The 23,807-nt window shown below is 41.0% G+C and overlaps 2 protein-coding genes and 1 non-coding gene across 4 annotated transcripts in view; 1 reads left to right on the forward strand and 2 right to left on the reverse strand.

Annotated features, from left to right (window-relative positions):
• Positions 1–1,291: 1,291 nt before the first annotated feature.
• LOC109627373 (ribosomal protein S6 kinase beta-2-like) lies at positions 1,292–14,259 on the reverse strand. Its single transcript, XM_069530456.1, has 16 exons — positions 14,052–14,259; positions 13,145–13,199; positions 12,874–12,911; positions 11,564–11,678; positions 11,015–11,083; positions 10,651–10,798; positions 10,368–10,425; positions 10,118–10,218; positions 9,602–9,692; positions 9,242–9,332; positions 7,749–7,856; positions 6,778–6,840; positions 5,966–6,043; positions 5,720–5,827; positions 5,402–5,514; positions 1,292–4,238 (listed from the first exon to the last, which is right to left on the reverse strand). Exons 2-16 carry the CDS (start codon positions 13,196–13,198, stop codon positions 4,061–4,063), a joined length of 1,413 nt encoding a protein of 470 aa, XP_069386557.1. The 5' UTR covers position 13,199; positions 14,052–14,259; the 3' UTR covers positions 1,292–4,060.
• Positions 14,260–16,204: 1,945 nt separating this feature from the next.
• trnat-ugu (transfer RNA threonine (anticodon UGU)) lies at positions 16,205–16,277 on the reverse strand. Its single transcript has one exon. It is a non-coding gene; the product is annotated as a tRNA-Thr (tRNA).
• Positions 16,278–16,542: 265 nt separating this feature from the next.
• Positions 16,543–23,807, forward strand: part of LOC109627368 (E3 ubiquitin-protein ligase DTX4-like) — a 30,130-nt gene continuing 22,865 nt past the window's right edge. Inside the window, exons 1-2 of one of the 2 annotated variants that reach the window (XM_020083868.2) lie at positions 16,543–17,101; positions 18,191–18,417. In XM_020083868.2, coding sequence (XP_019939427.1) covers positions 18,207–18,417 — 211 coding nt within the window. In that variant the 5' untranslated portion in view covers positions 16,543–17,101; positions 18,191–18,206. Of the gene's footprint in view, positions 17,102–17,440; positions 17,900–18,190; positions 18,418–23,807 lie in introns of those variants that run through there. The other variant, XM_020083867.2, reaches the window with a different exon arrangement.

Consider the following 23,807-nt stretch of genomic DNA (forward strand, 5'->3'; position numbering starts at 1 on the left):
AAAAAGAAAGGACGCACTTATTTTCCTTCGATTCAGAGGAATGCGACCTCCTCTATCTGCTTCAGCAAACTGTGAGAGACAGGGTCTGACATTAATAAACGGTTCATAGTTTATTTCAAGCTGTCTTTATATTGTTTCTCAGCATCTGGATATTTACATTTTCCCCTTTCTCTCCAATGTGAGACGTCCCTGCATACCAGGCGAGCTTGACGATGGAACTGAGCCCAGTGTCAGTTACTTATTTATGCATTCTCTTTTCTGAAAATGTTGGAGCTTGATAATACGAATTTGTCAACAGTTACAAACAAGTGTTTGTAACTGAACTGAGTCTCCATCTGAGCAGGTTATTAAGGAGAAATATGATCCATTTTTTTCATGGTTATGTGGAATGTTTTTAAGCTACCAATATCATAATGGCTGGCGGGCAGCTGTGGTTCAGGAGGTAGAGAAGGTCATCCACGATCGGTGGTTTGAACCCTAGCACCTCCAGTGAGCTTGCAAGTGTCATTAAGCAAGATGCTGAACCCCTCAACCAACAACACTTATTATTCATTACTTATTATATGAACTGTTACTGCTATCAATAATAATTAATAGTCTTTAAAATGTTATTTTTTTCATTATAGCTAGTCAGATCTGATACCTGATGGTGCTCAAGTGTTCCCGGTCTCTCTCACATCTCTCTCTCTCTTCTCTCCCCTCTTTTCCACCCATCTCTCCTCTCCCCATTTTTCTTTGCTCACCCCAACCGGTCGAGGCAGATGACTGCCCACATTGAGTCTGGTTCTTCTAGAGGTTTCTTCCTGTTAATGAGGGAGTTTTTCCTCCACATTCGCCAAAGTGCTGCTCATTGTGTTGAACTGTTGGGTTTCTCTATATTAATAGGATTTTAAGGTCTTGACCTTCTATGTAAAGTGCGTTGAGATAATGTATGTTTTGGCACTATACAAATAAAACTGAAATTAATTCTATGGATGGTGTGTGATAGAAAAAAGGCTTGCATGAATATGCATTAATGGGTACATGTGTGACTTGAACTGTAACACATTTTGAGGGGTTTATAATTCTGTATAAATAAAAATGTTACCATCTATTTAAGGGCTTTTCCAGAAGCTGCTTTCAAAGAAGGCTTCAATTAATAGAGCAATGCAACATCGGAAATCTCTTTCAATTTAGTTTAATATATATATAATCATTTTTGGGGGGATTTGAGAAAGTGTTTTCACCCATCAGAAATGTTTTTACCTTAACTCAAATCAGCAAATTCCAAATAAAGTTCAGAATACAATAATTCTGCATTTAATCCATTTTTATTCTTAAACATTCATCTGTTAATGAAAAATTATACATGACAAGAAATGAAAATCAGCAATGATCACAAAAATAATCTTAAAACCACTCAAATGAATTAAAAACCAATTACTATTAATAAAGAAAATAAATATACAGAAGAGAACACAATCAGCACTTTGTCCAGCTGCAGATTCAATAACTGAGATTGTGAGAGAGTGTTCTTGTGAGCTTTAAAAATACCTTGTTTACAAGCACATCATGATGTTTGTTCTGTACACCTGTACTATCACAGTGCCATACAAGAACAGACTGCAGTGTGACACGACATTACTCAGAATATAGTTCACACTCTGCCTCGAATAGATCCAGACTGAGGCTGGTGGAGGAGAGAGGGAAGAGCTTTTGTGTCACCTGTTTTCTAAAATCCACAAGAACAAGAGCAGCAGAAGAAGATATGTCTTTCTAAACAAGAAGAAAGGAACAGGCAGCCCGAAGAGTTCGATATTAAATAAATATGATCAAATATATAAGTAGAAAATGAACAAATGCAGAAATATGTGACCATGAAATTGTAGAATAATCCAATACATTAATAAGAGTGATTCTATAATTGTTATGCAAAGTTGTTTCAATCTTCTCTTCTGTTTTTACATTAGAGCCGATGCCAGGGAGCAGACAGTGGAATCAAGTGTTTGAAAAGATCCATTGGAACAAAGCGAATGTGATGATGTTAAGCAGGTTGTATTCATCGGTTTAGTTCAGCCTGTTGGGATGAAAACGTGCTGGACACCAGTGGCTCAGGCTGATGGAAATGTCATTAGATTTGCAGGTTAGAAATATTAGTCCAACTTACAATTTGAAAATATTCATGTCAATTCATGCAGTATTTGTTCTTTACATGTATTCCTTTGGACTGACACATGCTCCTGGTGTAGCCATGTCTTCATTAAATGATTTCACCATTTCAAGGTTTTTTATCTGCATTTGTTCATCTGACTCTTTAGTTCCTTATGCATTATTGTCATACATAAATTAAGACATATATACAATTCAAAGGATAGTTTACACCTAGTTATTATTTTATTCTCCAGTACAGACCACGATGGACAGGAAGCTAATGATTTATGATGATTAAGCCAATGAATAGAAGCACACGTTTACTTCTGCAGCCGTTACTCATGTGTGAGCTGTTTGCACCGCAGCGTTGTTCCCATTTTGTCCCATCACTACAATACATGTGTCTGTCTGTCTCTGTTATCTTTAATTGTCCATTTGTCATTGCACTGTGGAGACAATAGTTTAAAGCTATGTAGCTGATCGATTATTCTACCATTCATCATGTCTGTTATCTTGAATTCAGTTACAATATTTACACTTATTTAGCCTCTGCTGCTTCATGGAGCTGCCCGTGTTCTCTTGTTGCACCTAAAGACTAATGCAATCTTTTTTTTATTTTTTTTTATTGTAAATAATACTATATACCTATAAAGCCATGTACACAGATTTAGTCTGATTGATCTCAATCTATAACCCACTGATTAAGAACAAATGCATTGCTGAGAAAATGTTGGCATCAAATGAACCTCACAACCTTCCTATGACCCATCTAACTTCTGAGTAAGTGTTTGGCTATGTCGGGCAATGGCAATCAAACACTTCGTAATATGAAGCATTTTATTTTGACCTAAGTTATATGTGTAAAAATAGGTTTCTTCTGTAACCCAAAATACTCTTTCTATACAAGATAATTCTTTTTTTTCTGAGAGCACCACTTTGACTGTACATTGTTGTTTTTATGGATGCTCTGTATGTGATTCCTCCTTATTGACCTGATGGATACATACAGCGTTTCCCTTTTGTTCAGTCCTTAATATGTGATCGGTCCGTTTTTACAATATGAGGACAGCAAGTGTGGAAACCTTTGGCAGCAGACATGAAGAAACGTGAACAGAGAAACAAAGATTTTCAATATTTTCACCTGACAGTCAAGAACCATGTGTGCAATGTAGCATTTAGTAGATTTCTATGAGCGCTGAAGGTCTTTGTCCCATTTATGAAAAAGAATCCAAGCAAAACATCGTTCATTGATTTTTCTAATTCAAACACCGACCTCTTTGACGAACTCTGATGAACTAATTAAAAGCTGATTCTACCTAACTTATTCAACGAAAAAACATATATGACAGCTTACCTTTAGCTGTAATAATTCTAGCATGTGGAGAACATACAAAATTAAAACACTTAGCAGTCAGTCCATCATTTACACGGCCTTATCTGCCCATGATGCATTTAGGAAAAGTGGTGAAGAAAATTGTCCTTATTCTGATCTTATTTGAAAAAAAAAAAAATCCCGTAAGTCCTTATTTTTCCAGTGCAGATATAACAAAGCTTTGCACAATTAAGTGGCCATCTGACGACAGTGATCAAACTGAGGCTCTAAAGTCTAAATGTTAAAGCATAAATATTCATGTTGATCCAGTGAAGTTTGTGTGAAGTATTCTACCTTTAAACAGTCAATATGACAAATAAGATAAGCTGGAAAGTAAGACCCAAGATGAGCCGTGTGTGTTTGAGTTTTCTAACTTAAATTTGACAGGAAAAAAAAGCTTTTGGCTTTTCAGACACCTCTGAGTAAAACCACTTCAAAAAAAGCATATCAGAAAAAACCAAATCCTTCAGCTCTGTGCCTCAATACCTGCTGTATTCAAGAGAAAACATGAATCTGACCAAAGTCTTGCGGCACAGGCTGACTCTGAACCTTTCCTCCTCATCTCCGATGTCCCTTCTGCTTCTTGTTCCTCGCAGGGGTCCTGATCGGCTGACTGGCAGCTCCGTTTTCCAGTGACACGGGAACCGGAGCTGACGGCGGGGAAGTGGGAGAGAAAGGGTCCAGCTCTCCATCAGTGCTTGACTTGAAGGGCCCGGCAGAAGAAAACTTCAGGGGACTAAAAACAAAACACGGAAAGGTTATAAGAAATATATGATTGTTGAATAAAAAGAAATGTCTCTAGTTTATATAAGAAATTGTAGGAGACATAAGCTTATATCAAGTTAACTTAATTATCAATACATTAGCTTCTGGTGTATTGATAATTAATCATGCTAATGCTTTGTATACAACAAGGTGCAGGGTTATAAATAAGAATTAGAAAGCAGTTTCTGTGTACATATTTCTACATACTTTCTTTTCAGATTCATATAAAATGCAATGTGACCTTCATCTCTGACAACTGAAACATAGTAATAATAGTAATAGCTTGAATTTATATAGGACCTTTCTAAACACCCAAGGACGCTTTACATGTGTCCGTGGAGACAAAAGAGGAAAAAAAAGTAATTCACACAAAGTGGATAGAAATGAACAGCACTAATGGCAGGCTGGGGCATTAACTGAGGCCAAAGGCCTGAGGGAACAGGTGGTGTTTAAGGAGTTTTTCTGAAGCTGACCAGAGTTGTAGCATTGTGGATTTCGTCAAGGAGAGAGTTTCAGAGTGGGGGGGGGGGGGGACTGCGACACAGAAGCCTCTGTCTCCAAAGGTTCGCAGATTGGTGTTGGGGATGGGGAGCAACCCTGTGAGTGAGGACTGCAGCCTTCTGAGCGGAGTGTAGGGGTGGAGGGATTTACAGGTGAGAGTTTGTACTTGATACAGGCCTTGATCGGGATCCACTGGGGGTGAATGAGGGTCGGGATAAGGTGCTGCATAATCTCTTAATCCCTGAGTACATGTGACAATTGATCAAAAGCTGAAGGAATTCCCTCAAGCAGTCCTGAGACATCACATTCAAGAGGTTTTTGAAGCCACCTTGACCTTTGACCACTGAAATCTTATCAATTTATTTGTGAATCCAAGTGAATTGTACCAAATGTAATGAAACTCCCTATAGGAAGTCCTAATATGTCACAATCACAGTAACATGAGGACACTTTGATCTTGACCTTTGACCTCCAGGTGCCAAAATCAGTTCATCCGAATTTCTACCACATTTGAAGTCATTCCCAAAATCAAGTGAGTTAATCGTACGTACTTAAAGACACTATCACTATTGCTGAAGCATAAAGGTTTTCTGATGTGGCTTCATAGATGGGAACTGATGTTTTGTGTGTTACCTGATGGGTGTGCGTGGGCTGCTGTTGTGTCGGCGGACAGGTCGTGTTCGGGGTTCAAATGAGAAGCCTTCTTTTAGACTCTCTAGGACCGATGGAGCCACGTAGGTGAAACCCTGATGGGTCACAGATAGTCACAATTAATTCCTTGTAAACTTAAAAGAGCTGCTTGTTCCATTAAGTGTGTTGAACAGGAAGGTGCAGTGAAAGAGGCACTGACACATTACCTTTCACAAAAGAAAGTTTTAATCTGGAGTTGTCTGTGGTTTCTAGAGCCTATTTATAAACTTTTAAAAAGTGTGATAAGGAAGACTGTCTCACAGCGAAGGCAAGCTCTGAACTGTGGCTGAGTGAGGTGTCGTCAGGACTGTCCACTGGTGTCTGTCTGGTGAACCTGGTGTCAAACTGGCTCACATCCTCATCTGAGTGCTACAGAGACACAGAGAGGGGCAGCTGAACGTTAGACACAGGAACACATTTATTAAGGGGAATGTAGATAGTGATGGAGGGATGTGTGTGAGACACAAAGACATATAAAGATAACAGAGGGGACATCTGGTGACTCACCAGCTGGGGCTTGTAAGGCGGCTCCACTCTCTTGTTCAGTAGATCATCCCAGTTAACATGCCTGAAGAAAGGATGTTTCTGCAGAGGAACAAAGCCTTCGTGTTTTGCTTTATGCATCAATATGTTTTAACTGTTATCTGCACATGTATTAAAATATATGGATTCTGTTTGTATACTGTGCTCAGATCAGCATGTGCAGTCAGTGCTTCACTTTTCAGAGGCTAGATACACATAAACCAAACCTTATGTCAGTGAGTTTTTTTAGATTTATTGTATATATTCTGTTTAGAAGATATATAAAAGAGGATATGATAAGGTTGGTTTCTTTTTTTGTTTTAGCCAAACTTTTAACGCAGTGTTTAATGCAGAAACCGATTCTCTGACTCTATTATTTCAGATACAGATTCAAAGGGGAAAATAACAGTCGATCTTAATTTGGTTTGGTCTTCTTCCATTTAAAAATCTTGTGATGTTGTTATATAGTATCAGAGCAGTCTGATCATTGTTCAATGTTTTCAGGGTCAAATGAGAAGACAGTAGAGTGAAATGGTCGTATGGGGAAACTGGGGTGTACCACATATCTGCCATTTCAAATTCTTTAAATGGGAATATACAACACGTGTGTCTTTATTCACATAATATCAGGTCTTTGTGGTGGAGTACAGAACTCAACCCAGGGAGATTGTTTAGAATTATCACAATTTCCGTAAATCCTGGGTCGTCACACATGGATTTTATGTATTTCTAGTTTCATAGTGAGAATCATAGTGAAATCATGCTAAAACCACGCAGAAAGCAATGACACTACTGACCTGGATATCAGCACAGTCTGCTTGACTGGAACAAAGTCTCTGGGCTGGATTCTTCTTCAACAGCTGAAAAGAAAAGATGCAGAACGTCAAACTGATGTAGATATATTTTATCTACATCAGTATTCTATTTTATCTACATCTATATTTTATCTTTATATTTGACCTGATCAGTTTTACAGTTGATGCAACCATGGGTCTGATAGCATCACACACAGCACGTACAGTGGCTCCTTAAACCCACCTGAACTTAAACCGTTTGTCTTGACTGATCTACATCACCATTTCAGTGTATATGTTGCTTTGAAGAGGTTTGTCTTTGTTTTATTTATTTAAAAGTACTTACAAAATATGAAAAGGCAAATACTTTCTTTTTACATGATTTATTGTAATGTGCACTGTCCAGTATCATCATTGAAGATACTGAATGATAGAATCGAGTTTCACTCCCTTATTGTGAATTGTTTTGTTAAATTTGGTCATCAAGACTAGAAAAGTCTATATAAATACTATATATAAATAAATACAGACTATGCAAAGAAGATCAGATATGATTCCATTTCTTGTAATTCAACTTAGAGTTATAATGAGCTGCAGTGAAATAAAGAACCACGACTGGCAAAATATTCAATTTCTCATACTTCTTGTCCTTCACAATGGTCTTATTTCATTTTGTTGTCACAAATCATGAAATCACAGCAATATAATGTTAGTTCCACAAGAAAGAAATGGATTAATGTTGTGTATAAAGAAAAAAATCTACATGTAAGAGACTTTCAGAGGCTGAAGCCTCACAGACAGACTTGATAGATGATACATGAATGGAAAAAAATTTACTGACATAAATTGGCAATGTTTGTGCTGTAATAACAATGTTAACTGTGTGTGTGTGTGTGTGTGTGTGTGTGTGTGTGTGTGTGTGTGTGTGTGTGTGTGTGTGTGTGTGTGTGTGTGTGTGTGAGCAGGTTACAGACCTTCTTAATGAGGTCCCTGGCATCAATGGTCAGGTATGGGGGTAGGTTTAGTTTACACTTCAAGATCTTATCAATGGTCTTCTTCCTGTTTTCAGCTGTGAATGGAGGCTGATGGAAAATCAGAGGAGTGTGTCAGTGAAGGAGATAAACTGGTGGTCACTCTAATCTCTACACAGAGAAGTAAATCCATCACAGCTGCAATACACAGCACCACTTCTTGGGTGCTAACACATTACTCAACATTTTACGGCAACAGCAGAGTGATACTGTTACAAGTTAAATAGAAGTTCATTGAATGAATCACATTTTCCAAACTGAGCTGCAAAAAAAAAAATCACAAGAACTACACACTTGTCTTTTGTATGAGAGTAGCTGTCCTCGTTCTCTGACTGATTTCAAGGTATTGCCACTGATCTGTTCTGTCTCTGCCTCTTACAGTTTAACTATTTCGATCAGGAAAAAACTTCAAGACCTCTTTGTCTCACAGTTTTTCACACTCCACTAAAAGTAATGCTATAGGAAATTATTCAGTTCTCCAAAGTTCTGAAAAACGAGTAAAATATTCAGGAGGCAGAGGCACAACGTCGTCCAGGGTGTTTTCAGTAAGAGCTGGATGGTCGCCTGTAGCTTTCCTTTAACTCACAGGATAGTCTTATTTCTAGCTCTCATCTACTGCCCTAAGCTTTCGGTACAGACAAGCATTGATGCACTGATATCACTGCTGAGATGAAGTTCTAACCAAAGTAAAGGCCTCACTCAATCTATTATGTGTCTTAACTCCTCAGACTCCAGCAGCCACTTCATAATAATGCTGCTGTTAGACGTGTGCTAACTGCGGAAAACGCAACGTTTCAATGCAAATGTAGCAATCAGTGGGAGCCTTCTGCGTTTCTGCTGACATTTTTTTTTGAATGTCCCCATAAAGTCAGCAGAAACACCGGAAGGAGCTCATATGTGATTCCCCAGCAAGATTCACTGAGAGCGAGTGCTGGTGTTGATGACGTTCCTAACATGCAACAGATGTAAAAAATTAAAAATACAATAAGATAACAACAATCTCCACATGAAAAGGGGGAGCCATATAGAAAGAGGTCACAGACAAAGATGTCAAGAGAGTTTGTGGTGATAAGAGCTGATGCCCAGGTCGATGTGAACAAAAACACATGATCTCTGCGGCAGAATTTATACATTAGATCCTCTGTATGCCACACCACCCCTCACCTGAATCCTGTGGAGAAATTGTTGTTGTGTCTGAGAATCTCCCACTGTGTCGCTCATGTGTGAAAGGCAAACTAAGGAGAAAGTCCGGATCTAATTCTAGGGAGATACTCAGCATGACTTGTCTGAAAATAGCTTAGGAAGGGCACACTGGGTTGATCTGGGGGAGTGATTAAGTCGGAGCCTGGATGCCAAACACTAAGTCTGCTTCTGCAATATTTCAAATGTAAGTTGTCTGACATAAATAACTTTAGTCTCTTGAAGTTCTCACTTACAGACCCAGTCATCATATCATACATCAGGGCCCCCAGGCTCCACCAGTCTACTGCTCTGTTGTGGCCCAACCTGGTCAGGATCTCTGGAGCCCTGGAAGAGAAGCAGACACACAGAGGGGAGACAGGTTGTCAGTGTAAAAATAATACTAAATTCAAAAAGACTCAAATAGCTTTGTTTGCTTTATGTACAACTTGCATTCTCCCTTAATATTCTCAAGTTTGTAAGTGAAATTTGTTTTGTAAAATTACACAGCAAATGTTATCAAAGTGTTATTGGAGAGGATAAATTGGTGTTGTTTCACACTGTGGTCACATAGGTGCTAAAAAGCTTGAGGATGAGAGTAAAGCACTGTTACCCACATGTACTCTATGGTGCCACAAAAGGTGTGTGTGACCGTTCCATCGTGAATCGATTCCTTACACAGGCCAAAGTCAGTTAGCTTGATGTGTCCTATAAATAGAGAAAGAGCCTTTATTATTGCAAACGAAGGCTACATATCTGTACGAACCAGTGTACATGTCACATGTCAACGCAAAATTGAGAGAGAAGATAAAAGAGAGAGGGAGAGAAGAAGAGAAAGTGTGGAGAGGTAGAGGGGACGGAATGCAGAATTGCTCATTGTTTTTTCCATTTTGATGAAAAGAGGTAATAACATTTTTATCATAATCTATTAACACCCATCATTTTAATTTTGATAATTAATGATACTTTTTTTTCAAATTTAGTAAAGGAACTGAAAATGAATTCTAAGTCATTATAGCAGCCTCACTAACATGGACTAATGTTTAGTCTGAGGATTAGTTTTGAGGGAGTGATTATACTTACACATAAGATTTACAACACGGGATTTACTATACAAACACATGGTGCGTTACCTTGGTGATTGAGCATGATGTTTTCAGGTTTGAGGTCTCTGTAAATGATCCCATTCGAGTGGAGGTGACCGAGGGCCAATGTGATCTCTCCTAGATAGAAACTACACACAGAGAAGCTATTTAAGTCCACAACCTATAATAAAACATTACTTACTGAAACAATGTCATTAGCAAACTTATGTTGTACAAAGTTACAATTTACAATTGCAACTTATATGCAAATAGTGAGCTGAGATGAGGACATCCTTACCATGCAGTGTCTTCCATGAAGATGCCTTCCTTCTCCAACTGCATGAACAGCTCCCCCCCTGGTGAAAAACAACAGTACACATCGATGAGAGATTTTTTTTTACTTCCATTCATTCCTTCATTCATCTTTCTTTCCTACTTGCTATGCAATCAAAACGTAATTACCATAAATATTAAAGTGAAGGGATTTGATTAGCTTTGCACAATTTCACTTAAAATGAGTCCATATTTGTCTCTCCTCTGATGCCTTTAATCCTTCACATCCATAAGGGCCCCTTTCTTACCACTTAGACACTCGAGTATGAGGTAGAGTTTCCCCCCGGTCTGGAAGGCATAGAGCAGATCCACGATGAACGGGTGTCTCACCGTCTCCAGGATCTCCCGCTCTGCTCGTGTGTGAGCAGTGTCTTTGGCATTACACACTATCTTAGCCTTATGACAAACGTGTTGAGAAGACGGAAGGGAGGGGAAGAAAAATAGAGGTGGGGGGAATGTAAAATACAGGGAGGAGAGGAAATGGTAGGAAGATAGTGGACAGAGTAGGAAATAAAAGGAAACATCTTGTGAAGAGTAATGGAGGAACATCAACATATAATGCATATCATAGAGTTATGTCTCAGGAGAAATTTGTCAGCTCCTTCACTGTACCTTTTTCAGCACCTTCATGGCAAATATCTTCCCGATCTGGGCTCCTTGAACCTTTCTCACCTGGAAAACCTTAACGAAAGACAGAGGTTTGTTGTTAAGAGTAACTTAGATTATGACTGTGCTCAAAGGGATATTTTCTGCAGTGCAAGATTTGAGTATAATATATTTTTTCTCTGTTTTATATAAGTGACGTGATTATGAGACTAAGGCAGACATCATCTGACAAACAGTTATTATCATAACATCATGTCTATAGTACTGTTGGCCGCAGTAAACTATAGTAGCATGTGTATCTCTGAGGACACTTCTGCCCAGTGAAGTACAAATATGGGTTACTCTAGTAATCAGCAATAACACATTTCTGAAAAAATATTAAGACATTTAACATCAAACGTTTTAAATTCTTGTTTACTATGTTACTGTGTTGTGGGGTACATTTAGTGGGTAGCTCTAAATAGGTTATTTTTAGAAAGAGCAAGATCCTTTAAAGTGGGTTAATGTCAACACCAGCCTGCAAACACATGCAGAGACACACATACACACACAAACCTTGCCATATGCTCCTTTTCCCAGCACAGTAAGAAGCTCAAAGCAGTCGGGCCCAACTCTCTCACTGTCTCTGTTGACGCTCTCACTGGTCAGTTCCACCTCCTCCGTCGGACCACTAAGTTAAAGGATGAGAATGACACAGTAACACAGAAGGTAAGGTGTAAATCTACAGAAAATGACATTCCCTTGAGAAAACAAATTCTGTTTTTCTGAATTAAGGAAATAACTGAAATCAGTGTACTTCCCATCTGAACAATCGCAAAATTGTAGTGCCTGCGCAAAAAACCAACACAGTAATAATGTCACTATTACTTCTCTCCCACTAGGGCTCCATCTGAGTGGCCAAATATATTGACATAATGGAACACCATTAATCACAGTTTTTGCCATCTTTAGTGATATGTCTATCATGCACGTTGATATCGCGATGACAATAGATTTTCAACATATCATGCAGCCCTTTCTCCCACTGTCAAAAACCGAATCCAAAAACAAAACTGGATCAAACTACAGATGCGGGACATGTATGCTTCAGAGCTCTCAAAAGCCATTTTTTTCAACACAGCTCAGATGTGTTCACAACAACAGACATCTCTGGAGTGGTTCAGGGTGGAGCAGCAGAGAGAGACAGGACTGTTTTCACTTTTCTTTTTTTTTTACCCAATTTGTATCTCAGTATAGTGACTGTTGCACTTCAACCCACAGAAATAGAGCTGCTTTTATAATGTATCGTATTGTATTTTTATCTGATTTTATCTTGTACTGGTGAGCCGAAGGCAATCTTCCATCCTCAGGGGACAATAAAGGTCTATTCATTCATTCATTAACATATTAATTCTGCTGCGGAGAGCACGTGTTTTTTTTCTACATCACATCAACACCAGCATCTTCCCTTATCAGCAAAAGTACTCTTATTCTACATGTATGGCTCTGCTTTTTCCTCCTGAGGTATTTGTTTTCCTTCAGTTTACTTCATATCTGCATCTGTCATGGAGGATCTCCTGCTGCGTTCTTACATTAGCTCCTGCCGACATTATGCAGCTTTATACTAGGGGGCTGGAAGGAGAAAGTCTGCAGAAAGGCCAGAGAATCTTACTCATACATTTGCATTCACACATACAGACCCTCCAGAGAATGTCCGGAGGTTCTCTTGAGTTCTGTGCATGTCTGAAAACATGCAAACTGTAGCCTAATGATTCTGATTTGAAGGTAGGTGCTCTCATTTCATAAAAACTACATAATTTTTTTCTAAAGTGAATGCCTTAAAAAAAAAACATTTTAAATAAATGTTTTAATCCAATTAAACTTACTTCTCTGGTTCTGGGGCAGTGAAGTCACAGACATCATCCTACAAACAAGGAACAACAAGCCAAGAAGGGTTAAACAATAGTGACAAAGGAAAATGACAAACTGAAAACCTGTTCAAATGAACAACTGAAGATTTCATCTTACAACACGAGCCACCAGTAATTAAGTACTGTATAAGGAAGAGTACTATTCACAGTTTTTCAACTTATCCCTGTGACATTCAGTTATTGATGTGATCTACAGTAGTTGTATCTACGATGATGGGATACAAACCTCTGCATCACTGATGTCCTCCGTCTCCAAGTCTATGTCGAACACTCCTGCCATCCTGAAACAGACACTGTACAGTCAAACAGTCTGCTGGGCTTCATTGAACCCAAGACTCATTAAAACTTTCACCTCAGTGGGGAATGTAGTATCACCCTTGTACTTAAGACACAGGGTATTTTTGTCTTGTAAGCAGAAGCAGAAATTCCAGGAACACAGCAGCACGTGTCTGCTATCAGTAAAATAATCTGGAAGGCAAACTGCTGCTCACCCCTTCAATAAAGATTATATTCCATGTTTGTGATCACCACTGATGGCTTTACTGTGCATCAAGAAGATTGAGAGAGACTCTCAGAGGGACAACCGGAGTCCTACTGAGTTTTCTGCTGATCTATTGTAGCTGTTAATAAAACCGCCACGTTTACTAAACAGAGGGAGCAGCTGATGGTGTGCGTCAGTCAAAACACAAATAACCAGCTCTTTAAAAACATGACGCAGGCTTAACCTCCACCACCGGGTAGTTATTTAGTTAAACATGACACAGCTCCGCCTTGGACACACTGACACACTGATAATAACTTGAGAAACAATCGTTTGTTAACATGTGGTTTCGAGAGAAGCTGAGGTTTGCTCCACACTCTCGGAGTCAAACGCTGAGCTAGCAGAAGCTCTCACGTTAGCATGCTAGTCAGTCAGACGGCCACCAAAACATGTGAGTGACCATGTCAGCAGATTCCAAGGAGCCGACTGGCTCCGGCAGTTGATCTTCTAACTAACTAGGGTGTCACCTGTTCCTGAGAAAGCTCGGACTGGTTCAACTGGCTGACATCATTAAATGTTAGTCACCAGCCCGATGACAGCGGCGGGATTGACAGGTAGCTACAAAACATGCTAATGCTAACTAGCGTTTCACCTGTTAACGCTCTCTCATGCGGCGGAGCCTCGTCTCAATCTGTAGTCCGAGGGCTTAACTGAAGCGAAGCGACTTTTCATAGACCAGCAGCTCTAGTGAGCTCGTTACACATTAGTCAGATAACATAACTGCGTTGTTCAGGTTCCCTTCATACTCTGTGTACGGCATGACTGCTTCTTCTTCTTCTGCTGCTACGTCTTCTTCTTCTGTCAGGCTTTACGGCAGCTGGCATCCACAGTGTCGCATTACTGCCCCCCTCAGTTTCCATTTATTTCAAACTCGTCTGTCCAGTCCTGTGTGTACAGTCTGTTCCAGTCCAGTCTTTCTTAAACATCTAAATAACAGCTTCCTCCCTGTTTAACAATCTCCAAGCTCTACTGTGCGTTGAACAATGTTCTCTATTGATCCTATTTTGATTCCTACTCTTGTAGATTTCCTGAAGTAAGGATGTGTTCCACACACTGGTCACAAATACCTGTTGCATGTTTTCCTATCCTATGAACCGACTGTTGAGATTACTATGCCCACTTCTCAGCCTGCTTAATACTATTAGCACTTCTGTCTTGTGCCCCTTCTTCTTTACATGTTGAATCTATTCTGGATTGAATACAAATGTCTTCCTTTAGTTGTCCTGTCTCCATGTTATTGCCATTGAATTGCTTTCCTCCACCCTATGCTGCTGCTCTCTGATTTTGATAATTGTACATTGACCTCCACAGTTGCTTTCTTGACTGCTGCTTTTTACCAGTTTATCTCTGATACCCAAGTGTGCTGAATATGTGAATATGATCTTATATTTGAAAACAGGACCTTATAGAATCTGCCTGTTGCAACCGTAGCAACCAATTGTGTTCTGGAGGCTTCTTACAACTTGTTTCAATAGTTTTGTTTTTATTTATTTTATTTTTTTAATAATTAAACCAAACAACAATTTTTTTTGGGACTGTAATAATGAATGAAAAATAAAAAAAACTCTTAATGAAAAATTAATGTCAACCACTGTGTTATAGTCTTTTGTTGGTGTGATAAATTTCTACCTAGCTAGCTGCCTGAATAAACAAATGAATGATGGCGACATCTTCCCTCTCTGCAATAATTCAAAGTGAAGCAGTTCAACAGGTCAAATTCACTGTATGCAACTAGAGGAGGGATCTGTGGATACACTGATGGTTGGAGAGGGGCCATGGTGAGTGGCTTTCAGTGATGGTATAGATGGAGAACGGACTTGGCTGTCAGTGACGGTGATGTCACGTCAAAGATGAAAACAGAGCTTAGTGACTGGCTGTCAGTGATGTGGGTATGAATTTGATTTGAACACTTTAAATAAGATTTAAACCAGACAAAGGACTGTTCCTCAGACACCATTTTGTGGCTGTCTCTGAGGTTTGCACATGGACGATCAATAACAAGCGTTACAATTATCCAACTGGTTAATGCATTAGAGACTATTATCTGGGCACTCTGTGTACACCGGCATGCACGTGCCTTCCTGTTTGCACCGTCAGGCACATGCCCAGTGTCACATGATGTATCTTTTCAGATGTGTAAGCATCAGAATCAGTATCAGAATCAGCAGTACTTTATTAATCCCCGTAGGGAAATTCAAACGTTACAGAGCTCCTGAGAAAGAGGTGAAAGAGCAAAAGCAGGTATAAACATAGTAACATAAAAATCAAGTAAGATTAAAATGAAATAAAAGATATACATATGTAGAAATAAAAAACGGGTATGTATGGATATACATTTGTACATGAATGTAAGTTAAAGTATACACAGTATACATTATTAATCTTTATAATTTACAGTTGTCAAAAAAAAAGATTAATAATTAATTAATTAATATGGATACAGGGGACGATTCCAGCGTTGTTTCAACATTTTCTTACTTTCCTGCTCCTTGCGTTTTAATCACAGTCTATGGTTTTAATGCACCCAATTCATATCTGCACCCCATTCTGCTGCCTAGCTAGATTAAAAGACACTTCACTTAAGTGTGATTTGATCAGTCAGTCACATGATCTAGTTAAGCTGAATAATAAAACTTAATTCATCAGTGTCGTTAATGCTGAGCGAACCAATGAACTGCATCACCAGCTGCAGCCTCCAGGATCAACAGTGATGATCTACATCTCAACCAAAAGAAAAAGTTGTGTAGGCCCCAGCGAGATTTGAACTCGCGACCCCTGGTTTACAAGACCAGTGCTCTAACCCCTGAGCTATGGAGCCTGTGGTGCAATCAGCGTCGGCAAAACACCAATATAAAATCAAATTCATTACATTACCAACGTATGGTGATTTCCGTGATACGGGATGCGACTGCAGCGTTCTCCCCACATGACCACAACAACAACAATGTAGGTGGAGTGCGTGTGAATTGGAGCCTCTATAGCCACTATATTGAATTGAGATCTTTCACCCACTGGGTGGCAGCATGCGTCCATCTTGGACAGAGGAGGCTGATCGCAAAGTGCTTCGAGGTGGATGAGGTTTGATTCCACATGAAAACACTTCCATCATGTAGAAGTGTGGTGTGACGGTGCTTGTGACTGGGTCAAACTCTGCGCATGCAGCAGAAGCGCGTGCCGCTGGATCAGCAGGGACCCTCGCATGAAATGTTTTGGGAGTCTGTCTTTCTATTGGCTGACGGGACTCGATTACCACGGGGGTTTCTGGGCGTGGTGCGGAGAAGGAGTCGGGGGGCCGCCGTCCACCATGTCCCCCCCCCCCCCTGTAGCCCCACATCAAGTGCTCCTGCTACCACATGAAGATGGACGCGAATGGATAGCGTTAGGACCAACATGGCGGAGTTTATTCCAACTCGTCGCGGACACATCATTCACCTCCCGTAACTTCTCAGTGTGATTCTGGCCCCGCTCTGTCCGGATCACTTTTTATTCTAAAGAGAAATAAGTCATGTGCGTCCAGCTGGGGTGAAGGGGAGAGAAGGAAGCAGCCATGGTGGAGCCGAAAGAGTTGATCCATGAAGAGGTCTGAGACGGTCCTGGATTCTACTTTAGAGGAGAGAGGACCCGGACTTTCATTTTTAACAGGTGAGTGTCGGATCATTTCTGTGCAGAGGTGACAACGCACGGTTCAAGTATTTAAAAGGATGTGTCCATAGACTAACTACCATGGAAACCAGTGCAACAACACTGACAACTAGTCCCAACACTGTAGTAAATCCTGACATGAAGCTGACACGGGAACAAACGCTTAATAACAATAATAATAATAGTAATAATAATTTAATAACACGTTAAAGCGTCGCCATGGGCCCAGATGTGCAATGACCGGTTTGTTTGTAACACAAGCCTCCGGTGTTGTGCTCATGTTCCCGGGATCCAGACCAGTCGGACCGGTTCTGCTCCCTGGCTGGGAGTCGATTCAGTGGATCTGAGGTTGCGCTGTTGGAAGCCGCGACTTTCTCAACATTTCGTGTGCGCTGAACTACGAGATAAACACACATCGGAGCCGTCGAGGCTAATGTCCGGATTTCCACGCCGATAAACGAGCAGTTCCTGCTCCACAAGAAAGAAACAAGCCAAGTGTTTGGTGCTTATTTTCGCCGCAGCGAGGAGGTTTCTTCCACCGTGTCCGGACCAACACAGGCCGCCGCTGGAGACAGACGACTCGCCGGAGAAGCTAACAGTGTCTGGGGCGAGGAGCAGCGAAACACAACCTCCTCAAGCCGATTTATTTTCCATTTTGTTGGCGGCTGGGCTTCAGCTCGTACTACGGTGTTGTGAGACGGACCGTGGCCTCCCTGTTTCCTCGGCCGTGCGAGGAGCTCGACTCTCCGCAGAAGAATGTGCCGCTTTCCCCCGGAGTTAGCTCAGCCGCGGCTCCATGTAAGAAACCTGGCTTTGTTTTAGCTCCGGGGTGCAGCCGGCCTGTATTCAATAATCAAGAGGCTGAACGATAGTCACACACAGAGGAAGGGCCACAATAAAACACACATATCACATAAAAGAGTGTTGTGTTCAAATGACACCTTGATCCTGGGTGTTTGGCCTCAGTCTGCAGCAGCCAGGCTCTGTTGTGGCACACAAACCCCCGCTCATCTCTCGGGGTCTCCGCGATGCTTCGAGCTAACTACGCGGTGTGTTTTGTGGTGTTTCACCGTGTGTCTTCTCCTCCAGGGCCAACAGTAACAACATGCTTCTGGCCTCAGCCGTGGTGGTGTGGGAATGGCTCAACGAACACGGCCGGTGGCGGCCCTACAGCCCCGCCGTCTCCCACCAGATAGAGGCGGCCATACGGAGCAGCGACCCCCGCGGAGGGAGCGTGGTCCTCGGCCAGGTGGACAACCGGCTCTCGCCGTATATCATAGACCTCCAGTCCATGCACCAGTTCAGACAGGACACAGGTGAGACGGGGGAGGGTGAAGCTGGATGTGATGAAGGTTTGGAGGGGTGCTCTCCCTCTGGATGACATGTTTGCTTCTTATTCACGATGCAGGGCCACACAACTTCCATGGTGGTATAGAAGAGTGAAATGCTTTCATGGCAACTAAGTGTGTTGTGCTTCACTGAACAAGTCGTTTTTCAGTTTCTGTGTTGTTTTCTTGTGATCGCCTCTGTTTGGCTCCACCTCATATCAAAACATCAGGTGATTATTTGACATACAGCTCATCTGATCAAACCTTAACACATACTTTTGCATGGGTCTAACCTTACAGGGAAAGATGTAGACTGCAGTGTACCATGCTTGGTTGTTGGTACATTGAGAGAGTAACATCAGGGGGACAGGGGATCCGTTTTGACAGAAGCAGCAAAACACATTACATGTTTTCTTTGCTTATTCAGTGACTTTTTATGTGGCAACCGTGCTGTTATCAGCAAAATCAGTGGGGTGATTAGCATAAACTGATTTGTTAACCACCACATCCTCTGTGGCTTCTACCAATTCAACTTGAGCTGCATCAACATTCATAACAGAAACGTTTTACTTGGCTGGTTTAGTGTTGGTCCATGTCTGTTTACCTGTGTTAGTGGGTTCCAGGTCCGTTGTAATTGTCAGTGATGTTTTAGATGAAGAAAGTATCTTGCATGATGCAACAGCTTTTCAATGGTTTAGACGTCTGTGTGGATATTCTGTCAGAGGGTGGGTGGATTGGGTTGAGAGCCAGCAGCATGATGATGTGAGGCAGCTGCAAATGACCATTGCACCACTGAGCCCCACTTAGCAGCATTCTTTAGCACTTATCCACAGGCACTACACACATGCATGCACACAGGCGCATAGCAGCTGCACAACGGTCATATGAAGTAAAGAAACAGAGACCTTGATGCTGTGGATAGAATATTTCAGGCCCAATGAACAGGGAGTTCACTTGAGTTGTCCTTCCTCTGTCACTAAGCTAACAATCTCCCCCACTCTCTGCCTGGGGTCTTTCATCCCTTTGCCACTGTTCCTCTCTCTTGTAGAAATGTTTCAGCAAAAGTCGAAAGTCTCAATGATCTTTTAGTTTTGGCTTCAACGGGAGAGATAGAAAGATTTGAGTGTATGTTGTGGTGGTGTCGCAGGAAGAATGAGATAATTGGGGAGTCTTCTGTATTCCGTCCATCTCCCTCCCCGTCTTTCACTCCTCCACCATTGTTGGATTTCGTTGAACAGATGTGAGTTACTCCATTGTGGCTGTGAGACACACACACACACACACACACACACACAAGAGGGGAAAGTTTAAGGGTTCTGGGAGCAGAACAGCCCCCAGAGGCAGAGGGGGGGGTTATTAGGTTTTGTCAAGTTCACATCAGTTGAAGATGAAGGGAAGAATGAAAGACAAAAACTGAAAAAGAGAACAATCACAGATAAAGTTGTGAACTGGTGGTTATTTCCTACCGGGAAAGTACCTGCAAATGCCATGGCCTGATGCTCAAGTGTCTTTTTCTTCTATTTTTCTATTCTATTCCTCTATTTCTATGCTTCCATTTGACAAGCGTCTTTGAATTTGCAATTAGTTGTCAACATAGCAGGGTACTCATCTTTTAATCCAGCACTGATAAAACAACATGCATAACAAATACTACTCAACATTTATGTGATCACTGCTGAGTTTGATTCGAGGGAGAAAGCCATGCATGACTACTAAATGGCATGACTACTAATAGTTTGAGCAGGTTGTTTTGGCTGAAAACAAACTGTGTCATCATCATCACTACCGTCTGACATCAGACACCTCACAGCACACAGACTGGTGTGATAAAGTAAAGTTTACTTGTGCCGGGAACTCTCACAAATTCAAACACATAGTAAACACAGCCAAATATGTCAAATATGTTTGTTGTTATAGTGTTATAGTGTTGAAAAAACATGTGATCTCCGCAACCGAATCTATACATTATTGCTTCTGCATCCTGCACCACCCCTCACCTGAATCGTGGGGAGTATTTGTTGCTTTTATAAATGCGTCTGACCGGAGAACCTCCCGCTGCATTGTTCATTTGTGAAAGGAAACCTCGAGAGAAAATATGTCATGCTTGAAAACAGCTTTGGACGGTAACTTCCAAGAGAAGGGTGTGATATTTGAAATGAAACAAGCTTACAAAAATGCATTGTTTGACATTTTTGTAAAAGTGGTGAAACTTATTTTATGTTTCTTTAAAGCTGAAACTTGAAATGAAAACGACTTGTCATCGCTTTTTTTGAAGGGCGTTGTGCAAAGTCTGAAGGAATCTTTTTTATCCTGCTCTACAGCACATACTCCTCTCAATCCAGCTGGTCCTGCTGAAGGAGACACATTCCCAGACCCCCACAATGCCCTGGGGCATCAGGGTCATCGTAGAGGGGGGTAGGGTTTGGATGGGGGACTCCCTAGAGACGAAGGGGAGGAGGTGGATTGTGCTGACAAGAGAGGGGGAGGCGGTGGAGCCAAACATTTACCATGACTGTGTTTACTTTCTCAACAAAACCAGGTTACAGGGACAAACCAGGTTATGACTTTAAATCACAGAACAAGTTTAGTGTCAGTCCTGGTCGATCCAGAAGGAGTGCTTCCTCACTCACAACCTAGATGGGTCAAAGCCTGTCCTCCTGTGCATGTTGATGTAACAGCAGGGGAGCAACCAGTGCTCTGGTCAGGACTAGCTTCTCTCTCATCAGCAGAGTAGCTGCTAGCATCCTTACCACTGACTATCCCTAAAGAAAACTCTGATTTGATCAGTTTCATTATCTTTTCTTTGGTTCTTTGGTTCCTGATTTAAATGATTGATATAAATTGATATTTTGCACTGTTAAGAGGCAGCAGAACAGCTGGAAATATGTCTGAGATACCACGCTGCATTCTAATTATAAAGCCATAGCCAACGTAGTGTCATTGCTGCTCCGGAGGCTCTCACTAAGACATTTGCATTCAGAGAATATTACGAGGTTCTCCGGAGTTCAGTGCGTGTCTTAAAGCAGCTGAATCACAGTATTCACTCTCTGGAGCTCTGATCTGTTTTTATCTGAACCAGAGCATAGCGAACACGTAGCGAAATATCTGTGAGTTGTTTGATTTTTTTTTTTTTTAAATCACTCAGTGACCTCTTTTACACTACACATTGTGAATTGAGTTTGTTTCAGCCAAATACATGAAGACAAGGTTTCTGTGTGGCTCTTGTATTTATATTAATATTTAACATAAAAGAACTTTGATATATCTTGTTAATTAATCAAATAGTTTTTGGAGAGAAGTGTATTTAAGGAAAGCATCTAGAAAAGATAACAATGTACATGGATTTGACTGGTATTTTGTTTTTAAAAAGTGGCTCCTTTTTTCTCAGTTGACCTTATGGACCTCGTGGGTCGGTCCCTTTTTTCCGTTTGTCCGGAAGCCTTGTTTTACTTCCTCTGGTCCATCTGATCTATCCCCCTCTATCTCTTTCTCTGTGTCTTTGCCTTTCTCTCTGTCACACTCTGAAGCTGAAAATTGACTCTGAGCCCAAAACTCAGGGGACTGGACTCTTTCAGGGTGAGACAAAGGAGGAAAGAGAACTGAAACAAGTAGGCGGCATGACAGAGTCGGAGGTGACGGGGCATGATAGTGTGGAGAGGGCAACAGAAAGTCGAACAGTGAAGAAGAACATGATGTTAAGGCACATGCATGAGAAGTTTGGAAAGTTGTCATAATTGAAATATGAATTACTGTCATTATCTAATCAACATTTATTCCACAAATACACTGAAATCACACCGTTCCTTGACAAGTAGAACTAACCTAGCTTTAAGTTAGCTTACAGGGTCCTGTTTTGTATGTGGACACGTCATAAATCACCAGGAAACAGTGGGAAGGAAATCCAGTGGAAGGAAGATGAAAGAGATGAAGAGGTCACACCGCAGCCTTTTCTCTCTGAGTTGTTGTGAAACTCCGCGTGTCGAGTTACTGTTACTGTGAGGCCTCTGGGGGGACATCACTTACTGCCTGCTCCACAACACACACACAGAGACACATACACTATAGCAGTAGATGTACAGCACATGAAAGCATCTCACTGGATGAGCAAAGATTCCCTCAGAGTTTCTTAGCTCAGCATTCTTCACTTGAAACACCCAAGGTCAACCACCTATATCTTTTGCCTGAGCATTAGCTGTAACTTCACACTTGAACTGACTTTTCTACAATAACCCACGATGCACAAATTAACTACACACATTTAATTATATCATTCTTTGAAGCTTTTAGACAAAACATTATTTGGGTTGGAACCTTAAAAAGTTCTTGGCTACAGCAAAAAAAATCAGGTTTTCAATAGTGCACCATGATTCCATCTGTGGCTGTGTCATATTCTACTGGTTGGAACGAGAAGATGAGGAAGGCAACAATCAAAAAGGCATGTGTGAAATAAACAGGGCACAAAAAAGAGAGACTGCAGCTTTCATTGTGCAACTCCCTTATTTAATGAGGGGTCCTTAATTACACATTTTCTGCTCAACAGCAGAACCAGTTCAAGAACCCAAGCTGGTGTTAAGGAGGTAAAAGAGAGAGAGAGAGAGAGAGGCAAACCTATTCTGTGATATGCTAGCTTAACCTTGCAGTGTTTGCACTGCACGCCATTACTGTTTTTTGACGGAGACTTTTTGGATGATGGAATTTTTGACCATCCTCACACATTACATTTGTACACCATTAGGAGAATAGAGCCTCTCTCATTCCACACATACTCCGTTCCCTCCCAGGAGTACCCAAGGTCAGGTTATAGATAAAGGGCCAACTAGCTGTACATTGTGGTGTCTACATTTGAGGACTTTCTTACCCAATTCAGATGGCCCAACAGAGAGGCACCAACTCCAACTATTGTGTGTATATCACCAGTGATAAGAAGTAAGGACACAGTGTGGTTTAGGAATGCATACTTAAGGCTAAACTATCCAATAGGAGAGAAGAAGGAATAAAGTGACAGCAATTCTAGCCTTTCATTAATGTGCTGTTAGAATGGGTGATGTAAGTAGAGAGAGATATACTGGGATGCTGTAGGAGACATCTTCAGACTTGAGGGTGACAGTGTCTCATGTTACTCTGTTAGCGTTTGTATATTGTTTCACCTTCTGGTCTCCTTGATGCATCAATTCTACATTCAAATCTTCTGCATAAGACATCAGCTGCTGCCTGAGTTCTCCTTTCACCAGCTTCCAGTAAACTTCCATAACAAGTTGCACACATAATGCTCAGTAGCACATGCAAATTCAAAGACCATGGCTTTGTGTAGCATACAATCTTCCAGTGCGACACACATTTTAACAATGCCTGTTAATAACACACTCTTCATTTGTTGT

This window comes from Paralichthys olivaceus, chromosome 8 (assembly GCF_024713975.1).
Source record: "Paralichthys olivaceus isolate ysfri-2021 chromosome 8, ASM2471397v2, whole genome shotgun sequence".
NCBI lineage: Eukaryota > Metazoa > Chordata > Actinopteri > Pleuronectiformes > Paralichthyidae > Paralichthys > Paralichthys olivaceus.

Excerpts from the sequence above, each read along its gene's own strand:
- LOC109627373 (XM_069530456.1), bottom strand. The coding sequence starts at position 13,198 with ATGGCAGGAGTGTTCGACATAGACTTGGAGACGGAGGACATCAGTGAT. Across the intron at positions 10,426-10,650 it reads CATACTCGAGTGTCTAAGTG|GGGGGGAGCTGTTCATGCAG; the intron begins GTAAGAAAGGGG and ends GTTTTTCACCAG. Across the intron at positions 7,857-9,241 it reads ATGATATGATGACTGGGTCT|CCTCCATTCACAGCTGAAAA; the intron begins GTAAGTGAGAAC and ends ATTTTCCATCAG.